The following is a 26,729-nucleotide window of genomic DNA, read 5'->3' on the forward strand; positions in this document are numbered from 1 at the left end:
TTCTGTGCAAAGGCTTTCTCTAGTTGTGGCAAGCGGGGGGCCACTCTTCATCGCGGCGCGCGGGCCTCTTACTATCGCGGCCTCTCTTGTTGCGGAGCACAGGCTCCAGACACGCAGGCTCACGGGCCCAGTTGCTCCGCGGCATGTGGGATCTTCCCAGACCAGGGCTCGAACCCGTGTCCCCTGCATTGGCAGGCAGATTCTCAACCACTGCGCCACCAGGGAAGCCCAGCAACAAAATTTTTAAGTCTAAGGCTGGAGGGTGAGTTTGCTCTTCCTTACCACAAATTTCTATTTTACTGTGTTAATTCATTAAGTTTAGAATACTGATTAAGTACCACCCTTTTAAGGAAAGACCTATGTTAATTACTCAAGGCACCCCAATACTAACTTCATGTAATTGTAACAGTTACTAAATACTGTTCACTCCATCCTATGGGTTAGAAGGGAAATAAAGATACTTCTTAGCAATAACAATATAGACAGAAAGGGTGGGAGGGAGGTCCAAGAGGGAGGGGATATATGTATACATACAGCTGATTCACTTAGTTGTACAACAGAAGCTAACACAACATTGTAAAGCATCTATACCCCAATTTAAAAAAAGAAAAAAATACATATATATAGACAAAAGTGAGGAAACAGTTTCTAGATTAAGCACACCAAGGGTATATCCAAAATAAAAAATAAAAATAACACTCTGAAACAAAAGTTACCTGTAACTCCAGAACATTTTAATTCTAAAGAGCTTTAATAAATAAAAAGCCCCAGTTTCCAAATATCTATCAAAAAGAGAATGAATAACGAGTCCCATCAGAGCTGGGGAAAAATTTTTTTTAAAAAGGAAGGGGAGGGATGAAGGTAGATAACCATTTTTTTCCAAAAAGATAAGGATGAAACACTGCTTCCTCAAATAACCACTCAGAATGTCACTTGAGATGAGTAGGCAGGAGGAATATAACTGTCCATATTTGCCTTGTATACGGTATTGGGCAACTAAATGCCAACTTAGCTATTTAGGAATGGCTTGCTAAAACGTTGAAAAAATGAAAGACTTCATCCTTGTCATAGACCGCCACTTCGGTGGAACATTCAGTGCACATGACTGGGTGATAGATTTCTTCCACATCTGTCTCTGCCTGCTCCGCAGCATCTTCTTGGTTAGACCTCATCTTCTTATGGCCTCGCCTTTTCTTCCTGTTCTCTGGGGTTTTGTATCTTAGAATCTCTTCTTTGTTGATAGAACAATTCATTACAAACATTGCTCTATACTGAGTTTTGTATGATTCATGCCTAAGAGGAAAATGAAATGGAGAATTTGGATTTACATTCTATTTTAATAGTTACACATTTAGATAAAATGTGAGAATACCAAAAACTTACTGAAATACCAACCAAAGTAAAAACATGAGAACAAAATGGGAAATTAAAGAGCTTTTAAGAGTTATTTTAAGAACAGGAGGAGACTTTTTAACAGATACTAATGAATATATCCTCTTTTCTACTGCTCTAAAAGTAACTTTTATTTCAGAAAAAAATTTTTTGATTTGCTCTTCCAACTTAGACAAGAAAAGCTATTGGAAACCTGAGAGGTAATGTTTAAAAAATCTTTGACTGTGTCTTTTTCCTGTTGTGACCTGAGACTCTGCCCTCCTCTCATTACCACGTAGTGCCATTCTGGTCACTATTTTAGTAAAAGCTACAGTTTTAAAAGCTTAAAGAGCATCTGATTTATAATGTCCACTCTTGGCTTTACTCCAACAGTCTAAAGAATAGTACTCCAACAGTCTAAAGAATAGATAATGCTTTCTTTGTTCTCCTCATACACTTAATATTTTCCTACTTCTTTCTCGACTTAGTAAGTTATTTTCCTTTTTTTCCCCCTTAAACCTCATGCAACAGAAATATCTATCTGGTTAAAAACAGTGAAGTCAAGTTATGCCTTCATTAGTTCTGAATGCTGATCATCTCCTCTTCCACCACCACCACTACCAGGCTGATGTTTCTCAAGATGAAGCCATAAAAATTTCATTTATACTCCACTGTACTGGAATCCTGTCTTAATATGGAACACAATTTTTACCAAGCCCAATTTCTACTGTTAGATCACGAAGCAACTTATTTTGGGTATAGGAACCCTGTAACATGGTAACATGGTTTAATTTAAAAGAGAAGCAACTTAAGTACAAAGATATTTTACTTTTTCTTTATTTCATATTCTAGGTGTCAATTTATATACAAAAAGCTTAAGAGCTCATATGAAGAGTACAAAAATTAATTGTTGCAGATGATCAGAAACATCAAGCTAGCTAATAAGAGTAAATTACATCTGGCTACCCATTAGTGACTAGAACAAATCTACCACCTAACATCATCATTTAATTTCAGTTAACCTGATTCAGAACATGGACTAAAGTAGACATTTATAAGGCTACCAGAAAAAGAGAAAAGAAAAAAAGGAAAAGGAGAGGAAAAGAGCAAAAGTATATTTGGATTAATAGAATATAAGGAAAAAAACCACATGATCATCTCAACTGATGCATAAAGAAAATTTGAAAAATTCAACACTCTTTCATGATAAAAACACCCAATAAACTAAGAATAGAAGGAAACCTCCTCAATATAATAAAGACCACATATGAAATATTCATAGCTGGGCTCCGCTGGTGGCGCAGTGGTTAAGAATCCGCCTGCCAATGCAGGGGACACGGGTTCGAGCCCTGGTCCGGGAAGATCCCACATGCCACGGAGCAACTAAGCCCGTGTGCCACAACTACTGAGCCTGCACTCTTGAGTCCATGAGCCACAACTACTGAAGCCCGTGTGCCACAACTACTGAAGCCTGCGTGCCTAGAGCCTGTGCTCCACAACAAGAGAAGCCACTGCAATGAAAAGCCCTCGCACCGCAACAAAGAGTAGCCCCCGCTCGCTGCAACTAGAGAAAGCCAGCGCACAGCAACGGAAGACCCAACGTAGCCAATAAAATAAATAAATAAATAAATAAATAATTCATAGCTAACATCATACTCAATGATGAAAGACTGAAAACTTTTCCTCTAAGACAAGGAACAAGACAAAAACGCCTGCTTTCACCACTTCTATTGAACAAAGTACTGGAAGTTCTAATCAGAGCAATTATGTAAGAAAAAGAAATAAAAGGCATCCAAATTGGAAAGGAAGAAGTAAAATTTACTTTGTTCATAGATGACATGATATTATATGCAGAAAACTCTGAAGATTACACAAAAAAACTATTAGAGCTAATAAACTAATGCAGCAAAGCTGCAGAGTACAAAATGAACACATGGAAATGTGTTGTGTTTCTATACACTAGCAATGAACAATCCAAAAAGGAAAGTAGAATAGAGATTACCAGAGGCTGGGGTGAGTAGGGGTGGAGAATAGGGAATTATTGTCTAATGGGTACAGAGTTTCTGTCTGGTGTGACGAAAAAGTTCTGGAAATGGATAGTCATGATGGCTGTACAATTGTGACTGTAGTTCATGTCACTGAATTGTACATTTAAAATGGTTAAAATAGGGAACAAGATAAGAGTGCCCATTCTCAGCACTCCTAGTCAACATATTTCTGGAAATCTTAGCCAAAGTAATCAGGTAAAAAAAAAAAGAAAGAAAGAAAGGAAGGAAGGAAGGGAGGGAGGGAGAAAGGAAGAAAGAAAGAAAGAAAAGGTGTCCAAATAGAAAAGGAAGAAGTAAAATTGTCTCTGTTTGCAGATGACACAATCTTATATATATAAAACTCTAAAGACTCCACCAAAAAAATGTTAAATAAACAAATTCAGTAAAGATTAAGGATACAAAAGCAATAAACAAAAATCTGTTGCATTTTCACTAACAAACTGAGAAATTAAGAAAACAATCTCATTCACAACAGCATCAAAAATAATAAAATACTTAGGAATAAATTCAACCAAGGAGGTGAAAGATCTATACACTGAAAACTATGAAACACTGATGAAAGAAATTGACGAAAACACAAATAAGTGTAAAGATATCCTGTTTTCATAGAATGGAATAATTAATATTGCTACAATGTCCATGCTACCCAAAGCCATTTATAGATTCAATGTCATCCCTATCAAAATTCCAATGGCATTTTTCATAGAAATAGAAAAAAAATCCTAAAATTTGTTATGGAACCACAAAAGACCCCAAATAGCCAAAGCAATCTTGAGAAAGAAAAAGAAAGCTGGAGGCATCACACATCCTGATTTCTAACTATACTACAAAGCTATAGTAATCAAAACAGTATGGGATTGGCATAAAAACAGACTCATTGATCAACAGAACACAGTCAAGAGCCCAGAAATAAACCCATGCATACACCATATTTGACAAGGAAATCAAGAATATTCAATGGGGAAAAGACAGTCTCTTCAATAAATGGTATTGGGAAAACTGGATATTCATATGCAAAAAACTGAAAATGGACCCTTAACTTACACCACTGACAAAAATTAACTTGAAATAGATTAAAGACTAAAATGTAAGATCTGAAATTATAAAACTCATAGAAGAAAACATAGGGAAAAAGCTCCTTGACATTGGTCTTGGCAATGAAGTTTTGGAGCTGACACCTAAAGCACAAGAAACAAAAGCAAAAATAAACATGTGGGACTACATCAAACTAAAAAGCTTCTTCATAGCAAAGTAACAATCAACAAAATAAAAAGGCAACCTATGGAATGGTAAAAAATATTTGCAAATCATATATCTGATAAGGGGTTAATATCCAAAATATATAAGGAACTCATACAACTCAATAGCAAAAACCAAACAAAATCCGATTAAAAAATGGGCAAAGGACTTGAATAGACATTTTTCCAAAAAGAGATATACAAGTGGCCAACAGGCACACGAAAAGGTACTCAATATCACAAATCATCAGGGAACTACATATCCGAACTACAATAAGGTATCACCTCATACCTGTTAGAAAAGGTATTATCAAAGAGACAAGAAATAACAAAAGTGAACCCTTGTGTACTACTGGTGGGAATGTAAATTGGTACAGCCACTATGGAAAACAGTATGGAGGAGCCTCAAAAAGTTAAAAATAGAACTATCATATGATCCAGCAATCCCACTTCTGGGTATGTATACAAAGGAAATGAAATCACTATCCCAAAGAGATATCTGCGCCCTTACCTCAGCCAGTTGATCAAGGTCAACATTAATAGTCATAAATCATGTTGATAGTTTGTGCCCATGACATAATGTGATGAAAATGGCACTTTATTTCTGTGGTCTTCCTCCCAAAAACCTACTGCAGCCTTACTTACAATAGCCAAGACATGGAAACAACCTACATGTCCATCGACAGATGAATGAATAAAGAAAATATGGTATGTATATACAATGGAATATTACTCAGCCATAAAAAAAGAAAAAAAATCCTGCCACTTGTAAGAACATGGATGAACCTTGAAGGCATTATGCTAAGTAAAAAAAGTCAGACAGAGAAAGACAAATAATGTATGATCTCACTTATATGTGGAATCTAAAAAAAAAACTGAACTCATAGAAACAAAGTTAACTGTTGGTTGGTGGGGAAGGGCAGATGGATGAAGGTGGTCAAAAGGTACTTATAATGAATTAAGTTCTGCAGATGTAAGGTACAGCATGATGACTACAGTTAACAATACTGTACTGCATACTTGAAAACTGCTGAGAGTAAATCTTAAAAGTTCTCACCACAAACACACAAAAAAAGGTAACTATGTGAGGTGATAGCTGTGTTAACTAACCTTATTGTGGTAAACATTCTGCAATATATTTGAATATCTAATCATTACACTGTATACATAAAGCTTATACGATGCTGTATGTCAATTACATCTCAATAAAGCTGGGAAAACAGCTTTATTTAAAATTGAAAATAGAAACTTCCCTGGTGGCGATGTGGTTAAGACTCCGTGCTCCCAATTCAGGGGGCCCGGGTTCGATCCCTACTCAGGGAACTAGGTCTCACATGCATGCCGCAACTAAGAGTTCACATGCCACAACTAAGGAGCCTGAGTCACAACTAAGGAGCCCGCCTCCCGCAACTAAGACCCCGCCCAACCAAATAAATAAAATAAAAATTAATTTTAAATTTTTTTAAAAATTAAAAACTAAATTAATTTTTTAAATTAAATTTTAAAAAATTTTAAAATGGTCTAGTTGACAATAAATTGAATATTCAAATGAAGTACTCTTTTACAGCAAAATTTTTAAGACAGTTAAAATAGTAAATTTTATGTTACATGTATTTTATCACAACAGAAAAAAAAATAAGAGTGTATTTGAGAGATTTTGTCATCCCACAACATATATGCAGTTTTACTGAACCCTTGTCAGCACTGGCAAGTACTTTATTAGAAAACCTATTTATAACAGACTATGTGTAACGAAAATTATTTGTATAAAGATTAGTCATGCAGCACCAGGGATATATGAGGACAGAACTTTATCAGAATTCCTCAACACCTCAAAAGTCTATTTCTGATTTAAACAAGGACTACCAAGTGGTTTTTTTCGTGTGTGTGTGTGTGTGTGTGTGTGTGTGTGTGTGTGTTGTTACCCTTTATCCGTTACCTTTGGCAATCAAGACACAGTGTGGTCATGCAGGCAGGGCAATTCAAGACAGCATCACTATTTGGAAAAGGTTGTTGTTGTTGACGTGGCCGCTGTATTCCAAAACCATGGTAGCTAGAACAGAAAAAGAAGGTGAAGAGGGGAAACACACTGAAGCCAAATCTTGCTTTCTAATGCCACTCTCCCAATAAAAGAAACCAGTACCCCTTAGAGAAATGGTTGATTCCAGGAATGGGGCATACGAGATGGACCTGGAATATCCTGTAGGGCCAGAAAGTAAGGAAGTGCTCAGAAAGAAAAAACAAAAAACCCACGATGAGACAGGAATGTTAAAGGGGCACAGGAGCCAACTGAAAGAGCTCCCAATGACTGAAGCCAAAACAATTAGAGCATCAAAATAAAGTAGTATTGAATTATAACCAAAATATAAATAAATACCCATGAGTCCATGCTGACATAAATTACTTAATAAATAAATAAATGGGGGAGAATAGACACATCTCCCATACATAAGAATTACAAATACTTTATGAAGATACTCTCCCCTCAAGGAGGAGGAGCATAACTCCAGACTCCTTAAGTCTAGGCTAAACATAGTGACATCCTTCCAAAGAGCATGGTACAGAAAGGGGTGGAAAGAGTAACTTTACAGTAGAGAAACTTGACAAATACTACTTCACCGTAGTGAACAAGATCAACATTAACAGTCATAAATCACGCTGATAGTATGTGCCCTTGATACAAAGTGATGAAAACGGCACTTTACCTCTGTGGTCTTCCTCCCCAAAACCTCTAATTCCAGTCTAATCATAAGAAAACATTAGATAAATTCCAGTGCTCGCTTCGGCAGCACATATACTAAAATTGGAACGATACAGAGAAGATTAGCATGGCCCCCGCGCAAGGATGGCAAGCAAATTCGCAAAGCATTCCATATTTTTTTATCTATGATTGTTGAATCATTCCACGAAAAGGCACTCTGCCACAAGATCAGCTGGATTGTGCGTTTAACGGATGTGGGAGTGGGGGAGTTGCTTGTTCATCCCTTCAGTTTGCACTTGGAACTCCTTTGGTACCTCAGAGTTGGGATGGAGCTGGCCAGCCTGTGAAGACCTCCTTTGGGGGGCACAGGGAGAATTTTTTTCCCCACTTTTATGAAGGGTTGTTTTTTTTTTTTGATGAAGACATGTTGTTTTGTATACTATGCTTTCAAAGTGTTAATTGTCATTATCTAGCGTTATCTTGTTGTTTGTACAGAAATACACTGGCCTAGCACAAGCAGATGTAGATTTTGTTATACTTGTCATAGCTGTTTTAATAAACTTGAGTTCTGCTGCTAAAAAAAAAAAAAAAAAAAAAAAAAAATTCCAATAGAGGAGCCTCCCACAATATACCTGACCAGTGCTCCTCAAAACTGTTAAGGTCATCAAAACCAAGGAAAGTCTGAGAAACTGTCACAGCCAAGAAAAGCCTAAGGAGACATAACAACTAAATGTAACATGGTATCCCGGATGGGCTCTTGAAACAGAAATGGGTATTAGGTAAAAACTAAGGAAATCTGGGGGAATTCCCTGGAGGTCCAGTGGTTAGGACTCCACACTTGCATTGCCGAGGGTGTGGGTTCAATTCCTGGTCAGGGAACTAAGATCCCGCAAGCCACGTGGCGGATAGATAGACAAATAGATAGATAAATAGATAAATAAATAAATAAATAAATAAATAAATAAATAGGGTCATTTGAAGCCCACTGGGCTTCACTGGGATGGTGCAGGATCAATAATGTGACAGAGATGAATGTGTTTTAAATACAATTGCTACCCAAAGGTAAAATACGATATTTTAAAAAAAGAGAAAAAAAACCTAAGGAAATCTGAATCAAGTAGGAACTTTAGTTAACAATAATGCATCGATTATTAACTGTGACGAATGTACCATATTAGCGCACGGCGTTAACAACAGGGGAGACTCGTGCGTTGCTGTTGTTGCAGCGGGTGTGGGGATACCATGGCAATTCTCTGCATCATCGGCTCAATTTTTCTGTGCCCCTAAAACTATTCTGGCACAGCCGCGGAACCGCCGCCAGACCCACTGTCGGTCCACACCGCCTGTCGCGCCGCCTGCCCGCCCGGCGTCCACTGCCACTGCCACTGCCATGGGAGTGCAGGCGGAGACCATCTCCCCCAGAGAGGGGAGAACCTTCCCAAAGCGCGGGCAGACCTGCGTGGTGCACTACACGGGGATGCCTGAAGATGGAAAGAAACTGGATTCCTCCTGCGAAAGAAACAAGCCCTTTAAGTTTGTGCTGGGCAAGCAGGAAGTGATCCGAGGCTGGGAAGAAGGGGTTGCCCAGATGAGCGTGGGTCAGAGAGCCAAGCTATCTCCCCAGACTATGCCTACGGTGCCACTGGGCACCCAGGCATCCTCCCACCTAACGCCACTCTCATCTTTGACATGGAGCTTCTAAAACTGGAATGACAGGAATGGCCTCCTCCCTGAGCTCCCCATTCTTGGATGTGCCATGGAAGGATCTGGTGCCTCCAGGTGAGCACAGCAAGTCCGTACGGAGCTTTTCCTGATGTTCCACTACACTCTATAAATATCTTCCCTGACCGAATGTGTTGTCACCAGCTTTGCTCTTCCCCTTTCTCCTTGTATGTGTGTTGACCTGAACTATATGCCATAAACCTCAAGTTACCCATTTTATTTTGTTTTCATTTGGGGGTGAACACTGAGTTTCAGTCCTTTGGATCTAGGTTTCCAGTTACGTATTACTCAAGTATTAACAGCACAAGTAATGGGTTAACTTTAGAATAGGAATTGTTGGGGGGGGGCCAGAATCTATATTTTATTTTATTTTTGGATGAAAGTTTTATCTATCATATATTAAACATTCTTGCTGTTGCACTGCAAAGCCATAGCAGATTTGAGGTGCTTTTGAGGGCCGAATTATTCTCCAAGTGACGTGACGTCCTCGGGCTGAATTAAAAGCCCTACCCAAAACTAAAGTGGGAAGGGGAGAGCCTTTGCCTCCACTGTCCCAACCCCACCCTCCCCTTAACCCTCTGCCTTTTGAAAGCAGATCGTTTTCACTGAGATGTTGGACACTACAGGTGTCTATCCCTGGGCCAGCAGGGACCTCTGAAGCCTTTTTCATGGCCTGGATTTTTTTTTTTTTTTCCCATCCTCTGGTTTTTCTAATGGATATTTAGGACTTTTGTAATCTCATAGCTATCCAAGCTCCACTTCCTAAATTTTAAGAATTTCAATCGAAAGTTAAATTGAAGGTGCTGTTTGTAGACACTTAACACCCATGAAAGCCCAGCCATCATGACAAATCCCTGAGTGTTGTCTTAAGAAAATGATGCTGGTCATCACAGCTTCAGCATCTCCTGTTTTTTGATGCTCAGCTCCCCCTGCTGATCTCAGAGTTTGCTGGCTTCTCCTTTCACCCTCTCACCCCTTTGCTGTCCTGTGTAGTGATTTGGTGAGAGAAATTGCTGCCTACTCCCGCACCCCTACCGCTACCCCCAGCACTACATATGAGTTTCAAGTTTTATTACTGCAATGAAAGTGCCTTATGTTGGCTTTTCTCAAAAAAAAAAAAAAAAACTATTCTAAAAAACAGTCTAATTAAAAAAAAAAAAAAAAACCCACAATAAAGCTACATTTAAAAAGCAAGGGTTGTGGACTCCCCTGGTGGTGCAGTGGTTAAGAATCCGCCTGCCAGAGCAGGGGACACGTGTTCGAGCCCTGGCCGGGCAAGATCCCACATGCCGCGGAACAACTAAGCCCGTGAGCCACAACTACTGAGCCTGTGCTCTACAGCCTGCGAGCCACAACTACTGAGCCCGCGTGCCACAACTACTGAAGTTGGTGCCTAGAGCCCGTGCTCCGCAACAAAAGAAGCCACCACAATGAGAAGTCCTTGAGCACCAGAAAGACCCAATGCAGCCAAAAATACAAAAGAAACCCACAACATTGTAAATCAACTATATTTCAATAAAAGTTATTACAAAAAAAAAAAAGCAAGGGTTGTAAGCTCTAAGTGCCTAAGGATTTTGGTCTGTTTTGTTCCCTGTTGTATTTCAAGAGTCTAGAACAGTGTCTGGCATATAGTAAATTCTCAACAGATATTTGCCGATTGAAAAAATAAAGCATGAATCTGCTTATGAAGACACTGAAGGATAAAAGTATATATTCTTAAAAGGGGCTTATGGAAAACACCTAAAAATTGAACAGCAAAATGCAAATCATTTGGCATTACTTCCTAAACTCTTTAAATATTTGTGGGGAAAAATACTGAGAACACGTGGTATATATTTCATAATTGTTATTAAATACCTCCAATGCTTAGCAAATTTCAAAACCCAAACCCCAAGAAAATAACTTAATCATTTATTCAATAGGTGCTAAGTGCCCATACAGCAGTATGCAAGGTGCTTGGCATACAGCACTGAACAAGATAGGTATGATCACTGTCCTTGTGGTGCTTAAAATGTAGTGAATTCATTATTTGAAGCTGGTTTCTGTGGTCTTAAAAGGCAACTACTGCTTGACACAGGAATGTGAATAAGTCAATAAGATGTTACTTCTTCTCAAGATTATATAAGAATGAAAATACATTCCATCTTACTTCCATGACAAATTCTGTTACCAGAATAAGGAGCTAGACCGTAAGCTCCTTAATTATTTCAATAGCACTCATAGCACTTAAAACGTTCATTTCACTTTGTGAGTGTGAAAAATATTCATCACATAACTGCAAGGGGCAGTTGGAGGAAGTGGTGTATGGGTGAAACTAGGAGAGGAAGAAAGGACAAAGTGGGAGGGTGGAAGCTAAAGGGTGGTGCACAAAGACCCACATAACATCACAAGCCCTCTGGGCTTGACAAGTACGATTTCTGGGCCCCACCCTAGCGGAATCAAAACCTCCTAGAGTAGGACTCAAGGGTTTGCATTTCATTCTCACCAGGTGATTCTGAAACACAGCTAGGTTAGGGAAAAATAGTGGTAAGTTGCCCAGCTTTCACTTTTATGATAAATCAGCCTTTATCAAATCAAATTTGAAAATGAGTATGGAGTTTCCTCTTAGGATGATGAAAATGGTTTGAAATAAATATAGGTAGCGGTTGCACAACATTGTGAATATACTAAATACCACTAAATTGTTTGCTTTAAAATGGTTAACATTATGTCATGTGAATTTTACCTCAACTTTAAAAAATCAAATTTGTATACCGTATGCTAACGCATATATATGGAATCTTAAAAAAAAAAAAAAAAATGGGGACTTCCCTGGTGGCACAGTGGTTAAGAATCCGCCTGCCAATGCACGGGACACAGGTTCGACCCCTGGTCCGGGAAGATCCCACATGCCGCAGAGCAGCTAAGCCCATCCGCCACAACTACTGAGCCTGTGCTCTAGAGCCCGCAAGCCACAACTACTGAGCCCACGTGCCACAACTACTGAAGTCTGTGCGCCTAGAGTCCGTGCTCCGCAACAAGAGTAGCCACTGCAATGAGAAGCACCACAGGGGCTACCAACGAAGAGTAGCCCCTGCTCACCGCAACTAGAGGAAGCCTGCGTGCAGCAACAAAGACCCAACGCAGCCATAAATTAATTAATTAATTAATTAATTTTTTTAAAAAAGGTACTGATGAACCTAGTGGCCGGGCAGGAATAAAGACGTAGACATAGAGAATGAACTTGAGGACATGGCGGGAGGAAGCTGGGGCAAAGTGAGAGTAGCATTGACATATATACACTACCAAATGTAAAATAGCTAGTGGGAAGCTGCTGCATAGCACAGGGAGATCAGCTCGGTGCTTTGTGTCCACCTAGAGGGGTGGGATAGGGAGGGTGGGAGGGAGATGCAAGAGGGAAGGGATATGGGGATATGTGTATACATATAGCTCATTCACTTTGTTATACAGCAGAAACTAACACAACATTGTAAAGCAATTATAGTCTAATAAAGATTTATAAAAAAATTTAAAAATTAAAAAAAAATCAAATTTGTAAATAGTTATAAACAACAATTCAAGCATTCAAGTAGAAAACATAACATTCACTGTTTATCCACATAAACTTTTTTTTTTTTTTTTTGGCAGTACCACGGCATGCAGGATCTTAGTTCCCCAACCAGGAATTGAACCCATGACCCCTGAAATGGAAGCGCGGAGTCCTAACCACTGGACCGCCAGGGAATTCCCCACATAAACTCTTAATCTCCAAGTAATTTTAAATTGTTTATTTGAAAAAAGTCAGTTTTGTTTCTTAAAGGGAGAGACTGACTAGCTATAGCAGTCTGAATTCAACAACAGTTTTTAAAAAACCAATGGCCTAAAGAATGTACGTATGTGTATAACTGAGTCACTATGTTGTACAGCAGAAATTAGCACAACACTGTAAATCACCTATACTTCAATTATAAATAAGTAAATAAATATTTTTAAAAATAAATAAAAAACCAGGCTTCCCTGGTGGCGCAGTGGTTGAGAATCTGCCTGCCAATGCAGGGGACACGGGTTCGAGCCCTGGTCTGGGAAGATCCCACATGCCACGGAGCAGCTGGGCCCGTGAGTCACAATTACTGAGTCTGCGCGTCTGGAGCCTGTGCTCCGCAACAAGAGAGGCCGCGATAGTGAGAGGCCCGCGCACCGCGATGAAGAGTGGTCCCCACTTGCCGCAACTGGAGAAAGCCCTCGCACAGAAACGAAGACCCAACACAGCCAAAAATAAATAAATAAAAAACCAATGGTCTGACTGAAATTTGCTTTTCATTTTTAAAATAAACTATTCAGCAACTTTTACGCAAACTTTATGCATGTCTGTATAAACATATACACATACACTCAAAATGTGAATATAGCGAAAATCATCTTTTAATCATTTTTCCTAAAGATTCTAATTTTAAATTTAAGTTCTTACCCTCTTCTTTGTGCATCAACCCAGGCCTGATCTCTGTCATCTTTTTCAGGATCATATAGTAATTCATCATTTGTCGGAATTCTGTGTTGTTTCTTCTTCTTTTTCTTGGTCACCTGTGCTAGTTTTGAAAATGTTAACGATATGGCTAAGTATCATGTCTAAAATCCACACCTCTTTTATACAAAATGAAGAAACCTGTTTCCTAAGGTACATAGTTTTTCGTTATATTTTCCTAAAAAAATATTTTAAACTATTCCTCCAAATAAAGTTCAGAACTGAGTTCAAATAATGAGATGTCAGTCTCAAAAAGGCCACTCAAAGTCAGTCAAGAATATAAACTTTTTTTTTTCGGCCATGCTGCACGGCCTGTGGGATCTTAGTTCCCTGGCCAGGGATCGAACCTGGGCCCTGGCAGTGGAAGTGCAGAGTCCCAACCACTGGACCACCAGGGGAGTCCCTAGAAACTATTTTTATGTCTTAAATTCTCCATAAGTTCTCATACATAAAATGCTACTGAAATCAGAACAAAAATGAATGAAAAAAAAAACTATGGTCAACCACATACACTAGACCTACTTGGGCAGGTCAATGTTAATGTAACAACATATAAAAATATAAAATTGTTTACCATATAAATTTGTTATTTGTGTATTCCATCATAATTACTGATATAATTAAGTTAGTTTTAGCTCTTGTCATTGTGTTCAACTTTGCTCAAATTTATACAAAATCAATTACAAAGAACAGAGAGGTTGATTTAAAAAAAGCAGCAAGTTAGGGAAAATTCTGCAAGAGAGTAAAATCTAGAAACTATCTGCAGTTGTGAAAGCAAATGTTGCTGTGCTAAAGAACCTGAAGGAAGAGGGGGCCAAGAGCCCTGAGGAAAGAGGTACTGAGTCAGGACACACTCTTCCTCTCCCCAGACGTGCCTCTGCAACACCACCCTCAGTCCCTGTCCTCAGGCGCGTCCCCATCTGTTCTTATGCGCAATCGTGCTTTTGTTTTCACATCAACTGCCTGCAATTTCTTAAAAGATGAAACTCAAAGGGAAAACCTAATATCAAATAATTGCTAGGTAAACCTTCCTTCATAAAATATAACTGCTAAAACTGGTAAACATGTTACTTACCTGCTTTGTCTTCATCCTCAGAATCAGAATCAAAATATATATCATCATAGTACTTTGTTGGAGCTGTTCCAACTTTCCCATTTCCTGAGGAAGACCCTAGTCAAACCATAAGGGAAGTTTAAAAACTGAACCATACTGGATTGGCAAGGAAAAAAACTCCATATATTCTTCCATCACTTCAAAGTGATATCAACTCATTCCCAATTTCATTTGGGTGGAAAAATACTTTCACATCAATGACTCACTGGATTTCTATGCCCTATGCAATTACAGAGAACTTCCCCTCCTTGAATAACTGTTCCAAATCATGAGAAAATTATTCTCTCTCCCTTCCCACAAAGAGACTGAAAGCATATATAAATAATGATAAAAGCACATCTAATTAAATAAAATAGCCATATTTTCACATTGCCGGCATATATATCTCTACCTTTCAGCCATGCAGTATACTGTGGAGAACAGGAAATAAACATCTTGTTTTAAGGAACTTTAGAAGAAAGAGGATAAGAGCTCTACAAAGAGTCAGGCAGAATGAGTCAAGCACACATTCTTCCTCTCCTCAGCTGTGCCTAGTGCCATGACATCACCTATACTTATGCCATCATATGCCTGCATCCCTAATTCTTCCTCTTAATTAACATCTGTTTTTGCTTTTATCATTATTACATAGCTTTCAATTCTTAACAGTTAATATATAGCATAACAACATGGAAACCAATTCTGAGGAGTCCTACCTTCACAAACAAGTTTTCGAGTCAGATATATTTTACATAGAAACCAAGTATCAAAATGAAGTATGTTTCATTACTTACTAAAATGAGACAGTAATTTGTGGTCACACATCATTCAATCTGCTATATCAGTGCTATATAACCTTAAATATACTTCTATAAGCTAGTGTGTCTTTTTTTCTTTTATCCTGAGGTAAAAATTACAAAAGGAAATCATACAAGTAAACAATGCTAAACAGTCTCTTTCCAGCAACACAGAAAACTTCTTCACTAGCAATGAAAGAAAACTATGCTCAGGTTGCCAAGCACATTTATCCATTCATTCAATAAGTATTTACTAAGCACCTACTGAAAGTGCTGGGGGCATAACAGAGCACAAATAAGGGTCCCTGCCATTATGGAACTTAGAAAAATATCTATATGAATATCTAACTAAAAGTTTACCTGTTTCTAGAGAGGATAACTTGTCCTCCATTGTTTTTATGGTGGAATTTAATTCAGCTTCCATTTCTTTTTCAAATTCATCTTCATTAGAGGATTCACTTTCTCCAGTAAGACATTCTCTGATAAGTTTTCGTTTTTGGTCGGGAGTTCCATGTAAAAGCACATCCACCTCATCTTCAGAACTAGAACACATTTAAATCATAAAGAATATAAATATTAAAGAATTAAAATAACTTCAAATGCCTATCATCTCACTGCCCAAAAAATTTAAGTTTTATAAGGTTGCATTTGATTCAGCTATCATTACATACAGCTCTTCTCACTTAATAGTTCAACCATTTCTGCATATTTCCAAATATATTTTTTAATGTCTGCATAACATTTCCTCTTGCAGATGCTATACAGTTATTTCTCTTCGCTATTAAACACTACAATGAATCTCTCTGTATATATAATTTTGTTTCTGTTGATTTCCTTAGGTTAAATGTCTAAAATTAGATGCAAACATCTTTCTGACTTCTAGAATTATCACACTACTTTCCAAGAGTACTGCACCAATTCATAATTCCATCAGCAATGAAAAATTTACCTCACAGAACTGGGAGTTTGTTTTAAACTCTGGATACTTAAATAAAACTTAATATATGTAACAAATAGATAGCTAATACATCCACACAAAATGTAACAGACAGTAAGTAAATATTACAGTTTAAAAGGCATAGTGCTACAGAGAACTAAAAAGAGAGAGAGGGCTAAATTATATTCCAAATTCTCCTGAGCAATTTCTGCCAATTTCCTTGGCCTTTTGTGCCTCGGTTTCCCCATCAATAGCAGTATGACAGAATTAAATGAGATATCAGAAGGAATGAAATTTTATCAAGATGAAATGCCTAAGACTTTTCTACTATAATCAATAGTACACACATAACGTTCAATTATTCATGATCTGATGAACAGTTACAGACTATTCCTGGGTTTTGCGTCTCTATTTTTCTCTTCTACAACAATGCTTGTGAGCCTCAAGCAGAAGGTAAATAAGAAAAATACAATTCACACCAATCAATTTTGCTAATGAGAGAGGCTTTATCCAGATTCTACTCCCAAGAAAATTCCCCATCTGACATTCCTCATCCTGACCAGCATGCTCCCTTTCTCCATTACCACTATATTCACTCAGGTCCTCTTAACTCTGCCTGTACCACCATGGCCTAAGGATCTCCAGGTCTCAAAACTCTTCTGCTTCATTCCACCCTTAACCCTGCTGCCAGAATGTTATTCCTAAAGAACTCTCGTCACATCACTACCCAAATCCAAAAGAAAATCATCCATGACCAAAACTCTAAGTACAGCATTCAAAAGAACCTTCCTCAATCTGGTTTCAACCTATCTTTTCAGCCTTACCTCTCACCATTACCCTTGAACTACCCCAGTACTCTTCAACTGAGGGGCAATTTTGCCCCCCCAGGGAACATTTGGCATAGCTACAGATATTTTTGACGATCACAACTGGGAGGTGGGAGGAGGGGTTACTGGCTTCTAGTGGCATATTTACTGCCTGCTGTAAAAGAGGTGGATTCTCCAAGCTCAAGTGGTCCTCAGCCATGGTACCAACCCAATGAATGTGTAGCACCCATCTGGGCCTCTCCATGTAACCCCAACAGGAGTTGGGAAGTAAGAGCAACCAACACAAACATGATGCTCATGCTGTATGCTCTGCTGTCAGGTGTCTCCAACTCAGAAGACTCATGTGTTCTGCCAGCTTCCATGAAACAGTAATACGCTATAAAAGATTCGCTTCTAGGTATGGTAAAATCAAATCCTGAGAGACACCTCTTAAACACCTCTCTAAACAATCTCCCTTTTTAAAATGAGCATTCGATCCAGAGCCTTGAGCAGGCAATGCTGCCTAATAACACTGTTTTGTTTTCAAAGTATTTATTTTTACAGTTACCTTACCAGTGGCAACTGTCACAGGAATATAAAGCCTCTTTAAAGACATTTAACTACATGGGAATTCCCTGGTGGTCCAGTAGTTAGGACTCCGGGCTTCCACTGCTGGGGGCCCAGGTTCGATCCCTGGTCGGGGAACTAAGATCCTGCAAACCACGAGGCCATAAAAAAGACATTTAACTACAAAAATGTAAATTAACTTAAAGAAAAAGATTAAATAAATAATAAGAGGGGTGAATACGGGGATGGTAATGGCAGAATAGCTCAAGTTCAGGAAACACTGAATCCAATCAAACTGAATTACTAATTGAGGCCTACTTTCACAAACTGGACCCATTAATTGAAACTCTTCATAAGGGAATCTTGGAATCCATCCTCACTCCCCACAACAGAAATCTTCACAGCAGTGTGATCTCCCATGCCTGTAACCCCTCCTCAGGATAATATAAGGAAACATTGTGACTGAAAGAAGGGCACTTTCACTGAAAGCTTAGTTGGACAGAATGTTTTAAAGTTTATGAACAGGATCTGCTGACAGCTTAAAAAACGGCTAAATTTTCCTGGAAATCTCTTGTCAACATAACTGCAATTTTCCTCCAGATAGGATTAATCCCTCCCTTCTGGAAATTCCCATAGAACTTCATCTGTGACTATCCCAGGTCATCTTCTTCTACAGTGGTCTTCTGAGATACACGTTTACTTCCGAGACATATATCTTCCGAGATATATATATCTTATGTCCCCTACTTTACCGTTAAACCTGTCAAAAACAAAAATCTTATGACTGACCTCTGTAGCCCACAGCAATCATACAATAGGTGCTCAAAAAAAAAAGTTAAATACCCCCTTATTTCTGTTTATTGCAGTTTAGTCTTCATGATGGTCACTTCACAGTAAGTCCCATGTGCCTCACAACATACTCGTGATATACTTATTATAATTCCTTTTTATAGATGAGAAACCGACGATAAAGGACTTGCCTTCGGTCACAGTGCTAGTAGCTGCAGAAGCAGGATTCGATTTCACGGCTTTTGAATCTTACGCGTAATTCCAGAATGTGCCCCTTCCCCGCGCCAGTGTCGGTCCCGCCTCCCCTGTGGCTACGCGACCTCACCAGACCCGCCTCGGCGTCCCACAGGCGACAGCGGGGCGCGACAGGGGCCCGAACCGCTGGACAGAGGATCCGTACGGGTCCGGCAAGCGCAGCGAGAGGGGGAGGCTGAGGCCTGGCCTCGGCCCGAAGCCTCGGGGACCGGGGTGGGGTAGGGGCCTACCTGCTCAAAGCCGGCTCCTCGTCACTAGGCTCTTCAACTGCGTAGGGGTCATAGTCATCTTGGAGGCGGTTCATGGCGGCCTGCCCCCTCCGATACCGTCCACAGGCGTCGGCAGAGTACCTGCTTTCTCCGCAGGTCCCTTTCCTAAAGCGCTCCAGCACCACTTCCGCCCGCACGTCCGCGCCCTCACTGCGCGCCTGCGCAGATCTTCCAAGCGAGGGGCTGGGGGAGGAAGCGGGGGAGGAGCCGGGAGAAGGGGCGGGGAGGAGGGGGAGGGGCGGGGAGGAGGGGGAGGGGCGGGGAGGAGGGGGAGGGGGGCGGGGAGGAGAGGAGGAGGGGGAGGTGGCGGGGAGATAAGTAAGTTTTATATATATACATGTATGCGTGTGTGTGTGTGTGTGTGTGTGTGTGTGTATATATATATATATATATATATATATATATATATATGTATGTTGTTTTGGCCATGCTCTTTGGCTTGTGGAATCTTAGTTCCCTGACCAGGGATTGAACCCAGGCCCATAACAGTGAAAGCGCGGAGTCCTAACCACTGGACCGCCAGGGAACTCCCTTCCCTGGTTTTCAACTATTGCTCCACCCAACTCTTTGCGGGGTACAATACTCTCCCATGAGTCACAGTGATGTGAAGGAGACACCTGTTGGGGAACCCATTTTTCCTTTTCTGAGAATTGTGGCCCTCCTCAAGGATGTGCCCTTACATCCATATTCATTCTGATCCACGAAAGTTGAGTGACTACTTATTTACTCCCATAAACTTAAAATTCAGAATTAGAGATTCTGGGACTTCCCTGGTGGTGCAGAGGTTAAGAATCCGCCTGCCAATTCAGGGGACACGGGTTCGAGCCCTGGTCCGGGAGGATCCCACATGCCGCGGAGAACTAAGCCTGTGGACCACAACTACTGAGCCTGAGCTCTAGAGCCCGCGAGCCACAACTACTGAGCCTACGTGTCACAATTACTGAAGCCCGCGCGCCTAGAGCCCGTGCTCAGCAACAAGATAAGACACCGCAATGAGAAGCCCGCACACTGCAATGAAGAGTAGCTCCTGCTCGCCGCAACTAGAGAAAGCCCCCGCAGCAACAAAGACCCAATGCAGCAAAAAATATAAACAAATAAATAAATGAATTTATTAAAAAAAAAAAAAAAGAATTAGAGATTCTAAGGAGTTGGCTGTAATCCTACAACTGGTAACAGAACAAGTAAACTCAGGGGCTGAGCCTGCCATTTTTGGTGGCTGTTTGGGGGTTACATATGCTAATGACGAGCAAGCAAAGAAAAGCAGGAGTATGTAGCAAACTGAAACAGAGAGGCTTTCCCTGAGCCCCTTGTCAAAAACTGTAAGCCCTCAACCCCACCCTCTTCTCTCCATCCCATCTTTTCTATCCCTAAATCCACTTTTCCCCCTTCAACTTCATGTTACTTATTTGTTTGCTTACTTCTGTCTCCCTCTTCCATTTCTCTATTGCTGCACAAAAACATCACTCCAAAACCTAAGAGCTTTAAAACAAAAACACTCATCTATTTTTATCCAAATCTGCAATTTTGAAAGGCATTACTCTGATCCCCAATGTCTAGGGTCTCGGTTTGGGACTAAAACCTGAGCATGTCTCTTTTCCATGCATCGTTCTCCACAAAGCCTTGGGCTTCTGTTGAAGGAGATGATTGGTGGGCTGTGACCACTCGTTGATCTTTGAGCTGGACTCAGGCAATCAAGGTTCCTCACCTGCTCCCCTATCCTTGCAATGTACACTCTGCCTCCTGTTCCCCTCCTGTTCCTCCCCTGTTCGGACAGTGGGAGCTGTCCAAATGATGAAGCCTTGAGGGAGTAGTGTGTTGTTGAGACCATCTGGGCAGTATACCTGACAACCCAGTTAAGGCTTCTGTATAAACTTTTAAGAATTGGCTGGGGGACTTCTCTGGTGGCACAGTGGATAAGACTCTGCGCTCCCAATGCAGGGGGCCCATGTCCGATCTGTGGTCAGGGAACTAGATCCCACATGCATGCCGCAACTAAGGAGCCAGCGAGCCATAACTAAGGAGCCCACCTACTGCAACTAAGACCCAGTGCAACCAAAATAAATTTTTTTAAAAAAAGAGACCTTTAAAAAAAAAAAAAAGAATTGGCTGGCAGGGATAGAGATCTTCTACTCTTTCAGCGCCCAAGACAATCCTAGTAAGTTCCCTTGCCTCTTAAACCTGCCATCTACCAACTTAGAGTGGACTGCCTCTTTCTTTACTCTCTCCTTAGTGAGGGAGGGGAGTCAGTTTGTAAACCAGCAGCTTCCTCACAACATGGCAGCCCCAGAGTTGTCAGCCTTCTCACTCACAGCTCAAGTCTCCCACACAGGGTTCTCAGAGGCCCAGAAGGAAGCTGCAAGCCTTCTGCTGACCTAACCTCAGAATCCCCCGAACATTACTTTGACCTCGTTCTGTTGGTCAGCCTAGTCACTATGTCCAGTTTCCAGGAGAGGGGTAGATACACCTCTCAATGGGCAGAGTAGCTGGGATATAAAAGGTCTCAGTTTACAGTCTTAAAAATTGTGTTTGGAATTCCCTGGTGGTCCGGTTTTCAGGACTCCGCGCTTCCACTGCAGGGGGCCCAGGTTCAATCTCTGGTCGGGGAGCTAAGATCCTGCAAGATGCCTGGCACGGCCCAAAAAAATAGACAAAAGTGTGTTTGTCTCACCGTCTAAAAACAAAATGAGAGTTCAATGGATTAAACGGACTATTTCAGAACTCGTGAATTGACTATTAAACATAATCGTCTATTTTTTACAAATTTTAAGTGTTTTAAATGTCTCAAGTGTTTTAAAATACTTTGTGGGGGAGTTCCCTGATGGCCTAGTGGAGTCAGGCTTTCACTGCCTGACCCAGGGTTCAGTCCCTGGTCCGGGAACTGAGATACCATAAGCCACGCGGCACGGCCAAAATAAAATAAAAAACTTTTGTGTTTGCCGGTATTATATACTTAACTCCAGCACTGCACAATTTACAAAGTGGAAGAAGTTTGTAGTAATACTTTGCCCTGTTTACTTCAATGTTAAAATCTTGACTTTTTTCCCTTTAGGTTTCACCAGGTTTAGTTGTTGTGTGTTTTGAAGCAGTTCATGTGTTGAAGTAGTTGATGAGACGCTAACTCAAGAGGACGCCGCGAACAAAACGATCGCTTTTAAGTTGACTGGGGAAATCTTACTACGTAAGTGCTTAATGGGGGTGGGGAGGAGGGAAAGGTCCTCATAATAACCATGCCAGTGGGGATGAGTTCGGTCGGGCTGCAAAACCAAAACCAGAAGGTGAGACCAGACCCGAGCCCCGACTCACACCCTCACATCCCTGGCGCCAGGGGCCCCGAACTCCAGCCGTCCCCATCGCCCCTCCGGGTCCCGACTCTTCGCCGCGCACCCACGCCCCCCGGACCACCAACGGCGACGTGTCTCCGCTGGGAATTAGAAGGTCCCACATCCACCACAGAGGACGTGGCGTACATCTAGAGAAACCAGGAGGTTAAGGAAACCTGCCCTAGGCTCCTCGAGGCCACATAAGCCGAAGAGAAAGTAACAAACTAGAAACCCGCCTGAGGCCTAACTACCCCCAAACATAGTGATTTCTCAATGGAAATGAAAAGGTTCACTCGACCTCTCTACTTCTCTTTCTTCAGAGATCTCTTGGTTATTTAGTAGCATATTGTTTAGCCTCCATGTGTTTGTATTTTTTACAGTTTTTTTCCTGTAATTGATATCTAGTCTCATAGTGTTGTGGTCAGAAAAGATACTTGATACAATTTCAATTTTCTTTTAGCTGGTTTTTTCTTTCAATTTTCTTAAATTTACCGAGGCTTACCAAGGCTTGATTTTACAGAATAATTTTACTGCCCCAGAAATCCTGTGTTCCATCTATTCACTCGCCTTCCTCCTAACCCCTGTTGATTTTTTAATTGCCTTCATAGTTTTGCCTTTTCCAAAATGGCATATAGTTGAGTCTTTTCATATTGGCTTCTTCACTTAGTAATGTGCATTTAAGTTTCCTCTATGTCTTTTCATGGCTTGATAGCTCATTTCTCTTTAGCACTGAATAACATTCTGTTGCCTTGATATATCAAGTTTATTTATCCACTGACCTACTGAAGGACATCTTGGTTGCTTCTAAGTTTTGGCAATTATCAGTACAGCTGCTGTAAACACCCATGTGCAGGTTTTTGTGTGAACATAAGTTTTCAACTCCTTTGAGTAATAAATAGGAAGGAGCACAATCGCTAGATCGTATGATAAGAGTATGTTTAGTTCTGTCAGACTGTTTTCCAAAGTGCCTATATCATTGCATTCTCACCAACAATGAATGCGAGTTCCTGGTGCTTAACATCCTCACCAGCATTTGGTATTGTCAGAATTGTAGATTTTGGCCATTCTAACAAGGTGTGTAGTGGTATGTCATTTTAATTTGCATTTCCGTGATGACATTTGATGTGAAGCATCTTTTCACAATCTTATATGCCATCTCTGTGTCTTCTTTGGTGAGGTGTCTGTTTTTAAAAAAAGGTCTTTGGCCGATTCTTTACTTGGGTGGTTAAGTTTTAAGAGTTCTTTGTGTATTTTGGATAGCAGTCCTTTTTATCAAATATCTTTTGTAAAAAATTTTTCTTGGTCTGGTGGCTTGTCTTCTTGACACTGTCTTTTGCTGAGCAGAAATTTTTAATTTAATTTTATTTTCTTCTTTTAATTTTATTTATTTATTTATTTTTGGCTGCGTTGGGTCTTCATTGCTGCGCGCAGGCTTTCTCTAGTTGTGGCAAGCGGGGGCTACTCTTTGTCGCAGTGCGCAGGCTTGTCATTGCGGTGGCTTCTCTTGTTGCAGAACACGGGCTCTAGGTGTGCGGGCTTCAGTAGTTGCAGCACGCGGGCCCTAGAGCACGCAGGCTTCAGTAGTTGTGGCACATGGGCTCAGTAGTTGTGACACGCGGGCTCTAGGACGCGTGGGCTTTCCGTAGTTATGGCACGCAGGCTTAGTAGTTGTGGCTCATGGGCTGTAGAGCGCAGGCTCTGTAGTTGTGGCGCACAGGCTTAGTTGCTCTGCAGCATGTGGGATCTTCCTGGACCAGGGCTCGAACCCGTGTCCCCTGCCTTGGCAGGTGGATTCTTAACCACTGTGCCACCAGGGAAGTCCCAGAAATTTTTAATTTTAAATTAGTCCAACTTACCAATTATTTCTTTCTTGGATCATCCCTTTGGTGTTGTATCTAAAAAGTCATCACCAAGCCCAAGGTCATATGGATTTTCTCCCGTGTTTTGCATTTTACATTTAGGTCTATGATCCGTTGAGTTAACTTTCGTGAAGGGTGTAAGGGCTGTGTATCAGTTCATTTCTTTGCATGTGGATATCCAGGTTTCCCAGCACCATTTGTTGAAAAGATTATCTTTTCTCCATTGTATTGCTTTTGCTCCTGTGTCAAAAGGTCAGTTGGCTCTATTTGTGCGAGTCTAGTGCTGGGCTCTCTATTCTGTTATATTGATCTATTTGTCTGTTCTTTGACCAGTACCACACTGTCTAGATTACTGTCGCTTTATAGAAAGGTTTAAAGTATAGGTAGTGTCAGTCCTCTGACTTTGTTCTTCTCCTTCACTGTTGTGTTATTCTGTGTCTTTTGCCTTTCTACACAAACTTTAGAATCAATCGGTTGATGTCTACAAAATAACTTGCCAGGATTTTGATTGGGATTATGTTGAATCCGTAGATCAATTTGGAAAGAACTGATTTTGACAATATTAAGTCTCCCTATCCATGAACATGGACTATCTCTCCATTTATTTAGTTCTTTGATTTCTTTTATCAGAGTTTTATAGTTTTCCTCAAAAGTTGTACATGCTTTGTTAGATTAATACCTAAGTATTTCATTCTCGAGTGCTAATTAATGTAAATGGTATTGTGTTTTTAATTTCAAATTTCACTTGTTCATTGCTGGTATACAAGAAAGCAATCTACTTTTGTATACTGATGTTCTCTCCTAAAACTTTATTATACTTATTTATTAATTCCAGGAGTTTTTCTATAGAAACAGTCTTGTTATCTGTCATCTGTAAACAAAAGACAGTTTTGTTTCTTCCTTTCCAATCTGTATACTTTTTATTTCTTTTTCTTATTGCATTAGCTAGGACCTACAGTACAATACTGAGAAAGAGTGGTGAGATGGGACATCCGTGTGTTGTTCCTGATATTAGTGGGAAAGCTTCTAGTTTTTCACTATTAAGTGTGATGTTAGCTGTAGGTTTTTTGTAGATGTTCTTTATCAAGTTGAGGGTGTTACTTCTATTTCTATTTTGCTGACGAAACAGTCAGTTGATTTTTGACAGAGTGCTAAGACAATATAGTGAGGAAAATAATAGACTTTCAACAAATGGTACTGGGACAACTGAATGGTCACGTGAAAAAGAACAAAGTTGGACCTTCCTCACACCATGGATAGAAAATTTACTCAAAATGGATCAAAGATCTAAATGTAAGAGCTAAAACTATAACATTTTTAGAAGAAAACATAAACATAAATCTTCTTGGTTGCCTTAATTAGGCATTGATTTCTTAGATATAACCAGAAGCTCACCAACCCAATAAAAATAATAAATTGGACTTTATTAAAATTTTAAGAACTTTTGTTTAAAGTTTTTTGTATCAAAAACACTATCGAGAAAAATGAAAAAACCCACAGACCAGGAGAAAATATCGGGTTGACCAGAAAGTTCATTCCGGCTTTTCCATAAGATGTTACGAACAAACTTTTTGACCAACCCAATATTTGGGAATCATGTAAGCCCCTAATAAGTGACTGGTATTCAGAATATATAAAGAACTCTTATAACAGTGAAAAGACAAAGAGTCCAATTAAAAAGGGGGCAAAAGACAAAGAAGATATACAAATGGCCAATAAATACGTAAAAAGATGCTCAACATCTTTACCCCTCAGGGAAATGCACATTAAAACCACAGTGCTACATCACTTCACACCTACTAGGTGGCTCTAATCAAAAAGACATAACAGTATTGACAAGGATGTGGAGAAATTGGACCCCTCATATAGTTTTGGTGGGAAAATGTAAAATGGTGCAGTCACTTTGGAAATAGCCTGGCAGTTTCTCAGAAGATTCAACATAGAGTTACAAGGTGACCCAGTAATTCCCCTCCTAAGTAATGAGATATGAAAGAGAAATGAAACATGAAAACATGTCCACACAAAAACTTGTACACACATGTGCATAACAGCATTATTATGAAATAGCCAAAAAGTGGAAACAAACCAAATGTCTGTCAGCTGACGAATGGATAAATCAATGCGGTATGTCCATACAATGAAATATGATTTAGCAATAAAAGGAATGAAGTACTGACTGATTCATGCTATAAAACGGATGAACTTGAAACTTTATGCTAAGTGAAAAAGCCAGACACGGGAATTCCCTGGCGATCCGGTGTTTAGGACTCTACGCTTTCACTGCTGAGAGCCCAGGTTCAATCCCTGGTCAGGGAACTAAGATCCCGCAAGCTGCAGCACAGCCAAAAAGGAAAAAAAAAAAAAAAAAAAAGCCAGATACAAAAGGCCACATGTTATATGATTCCTTTTTAAAATATTTTATTTATTTGTTTATTTGGTTGCGAAGGGTCTTAGTT

The 26,729-nt window shown here is 40.1% G+C and overlaps 1 protein-coding gene, 1 non-coding gene and 1 pseudogene across 3 annotated transcripts; 2 read left to right on the forward strand and 1 right to left on the reverse strand.

Moving 5' to 3' along the window:
- Positions 1 to 706: 706 nt before the first annotated feature.
- On the reverse strand, positions 707 to 19,255 carry EAPP (E2F associated phosphoprotein). Of its 2 annotated transcripts, XM_061182434.1 has the most exons (6): positions 19,056 to 19,255; positions 15,832 to 16,013; positions 14,657 to 14,752; positions 13,528 to 13,645; positions 6,597 to 6,710; positions 707 to 1,293 (listed from the first exon to the last, which is right to left on the reverse strand). In XM_061182434.1, exons 1-6 carry the CDS (start codon positions 19,127 to 19,129, stop codon positions 1,017 to 1,019), a joined length of 861 nt encoding a protein of 286 aa, XP_061038417.1. In that variant the 5' UTR covers positions 19,130 to 19,255; the 3' UTR covers positions 707 to 1,016. The 2 variants fall into 2 exon arrangements, with proteins under 2 accessions (XP_061038417.1, XP_061038418.1); XM_061182435.1 differs by lacking the exon at positions 13,528 to 13,645 and having other exon boundaries at positions 1,205 to 1,293.
- On the forward strand, positions 7,431 to 7,537 carry LOC133086571 (U6 spliceosomal RNA). The gene has a single exon (XR_009700323.1). It is a non-coding gene; the product is annotated as a U6 spliceosomal RNA (small nuclear RNA).
- Positions 8,684 to 9,173, forward strand: LOC133085405 (peptidyl-prolyl cis-trans isomerase FKBP1A-like; annotated as a pseudogene).
- Positions 19,256 to 26,729: the final 7,474 nt, after the last annotated feature.

The sequence above is a fragment of the Eubalaena glacialis genome, chromosome 2 (assembly GCF_028564815.1).
Source record: "Eubalaena glacialis isolate mEubGla1 chromosome 2, mEubGla1.1.hap2.+ XY, whole genome shotgun sequence".
Lineage (NCBI taxonomy): Eukaryota > Metazoa > Chordata > Mammalia > Artiodactyla > Balaenidae > Eubalaena > Eubalaena glacialis.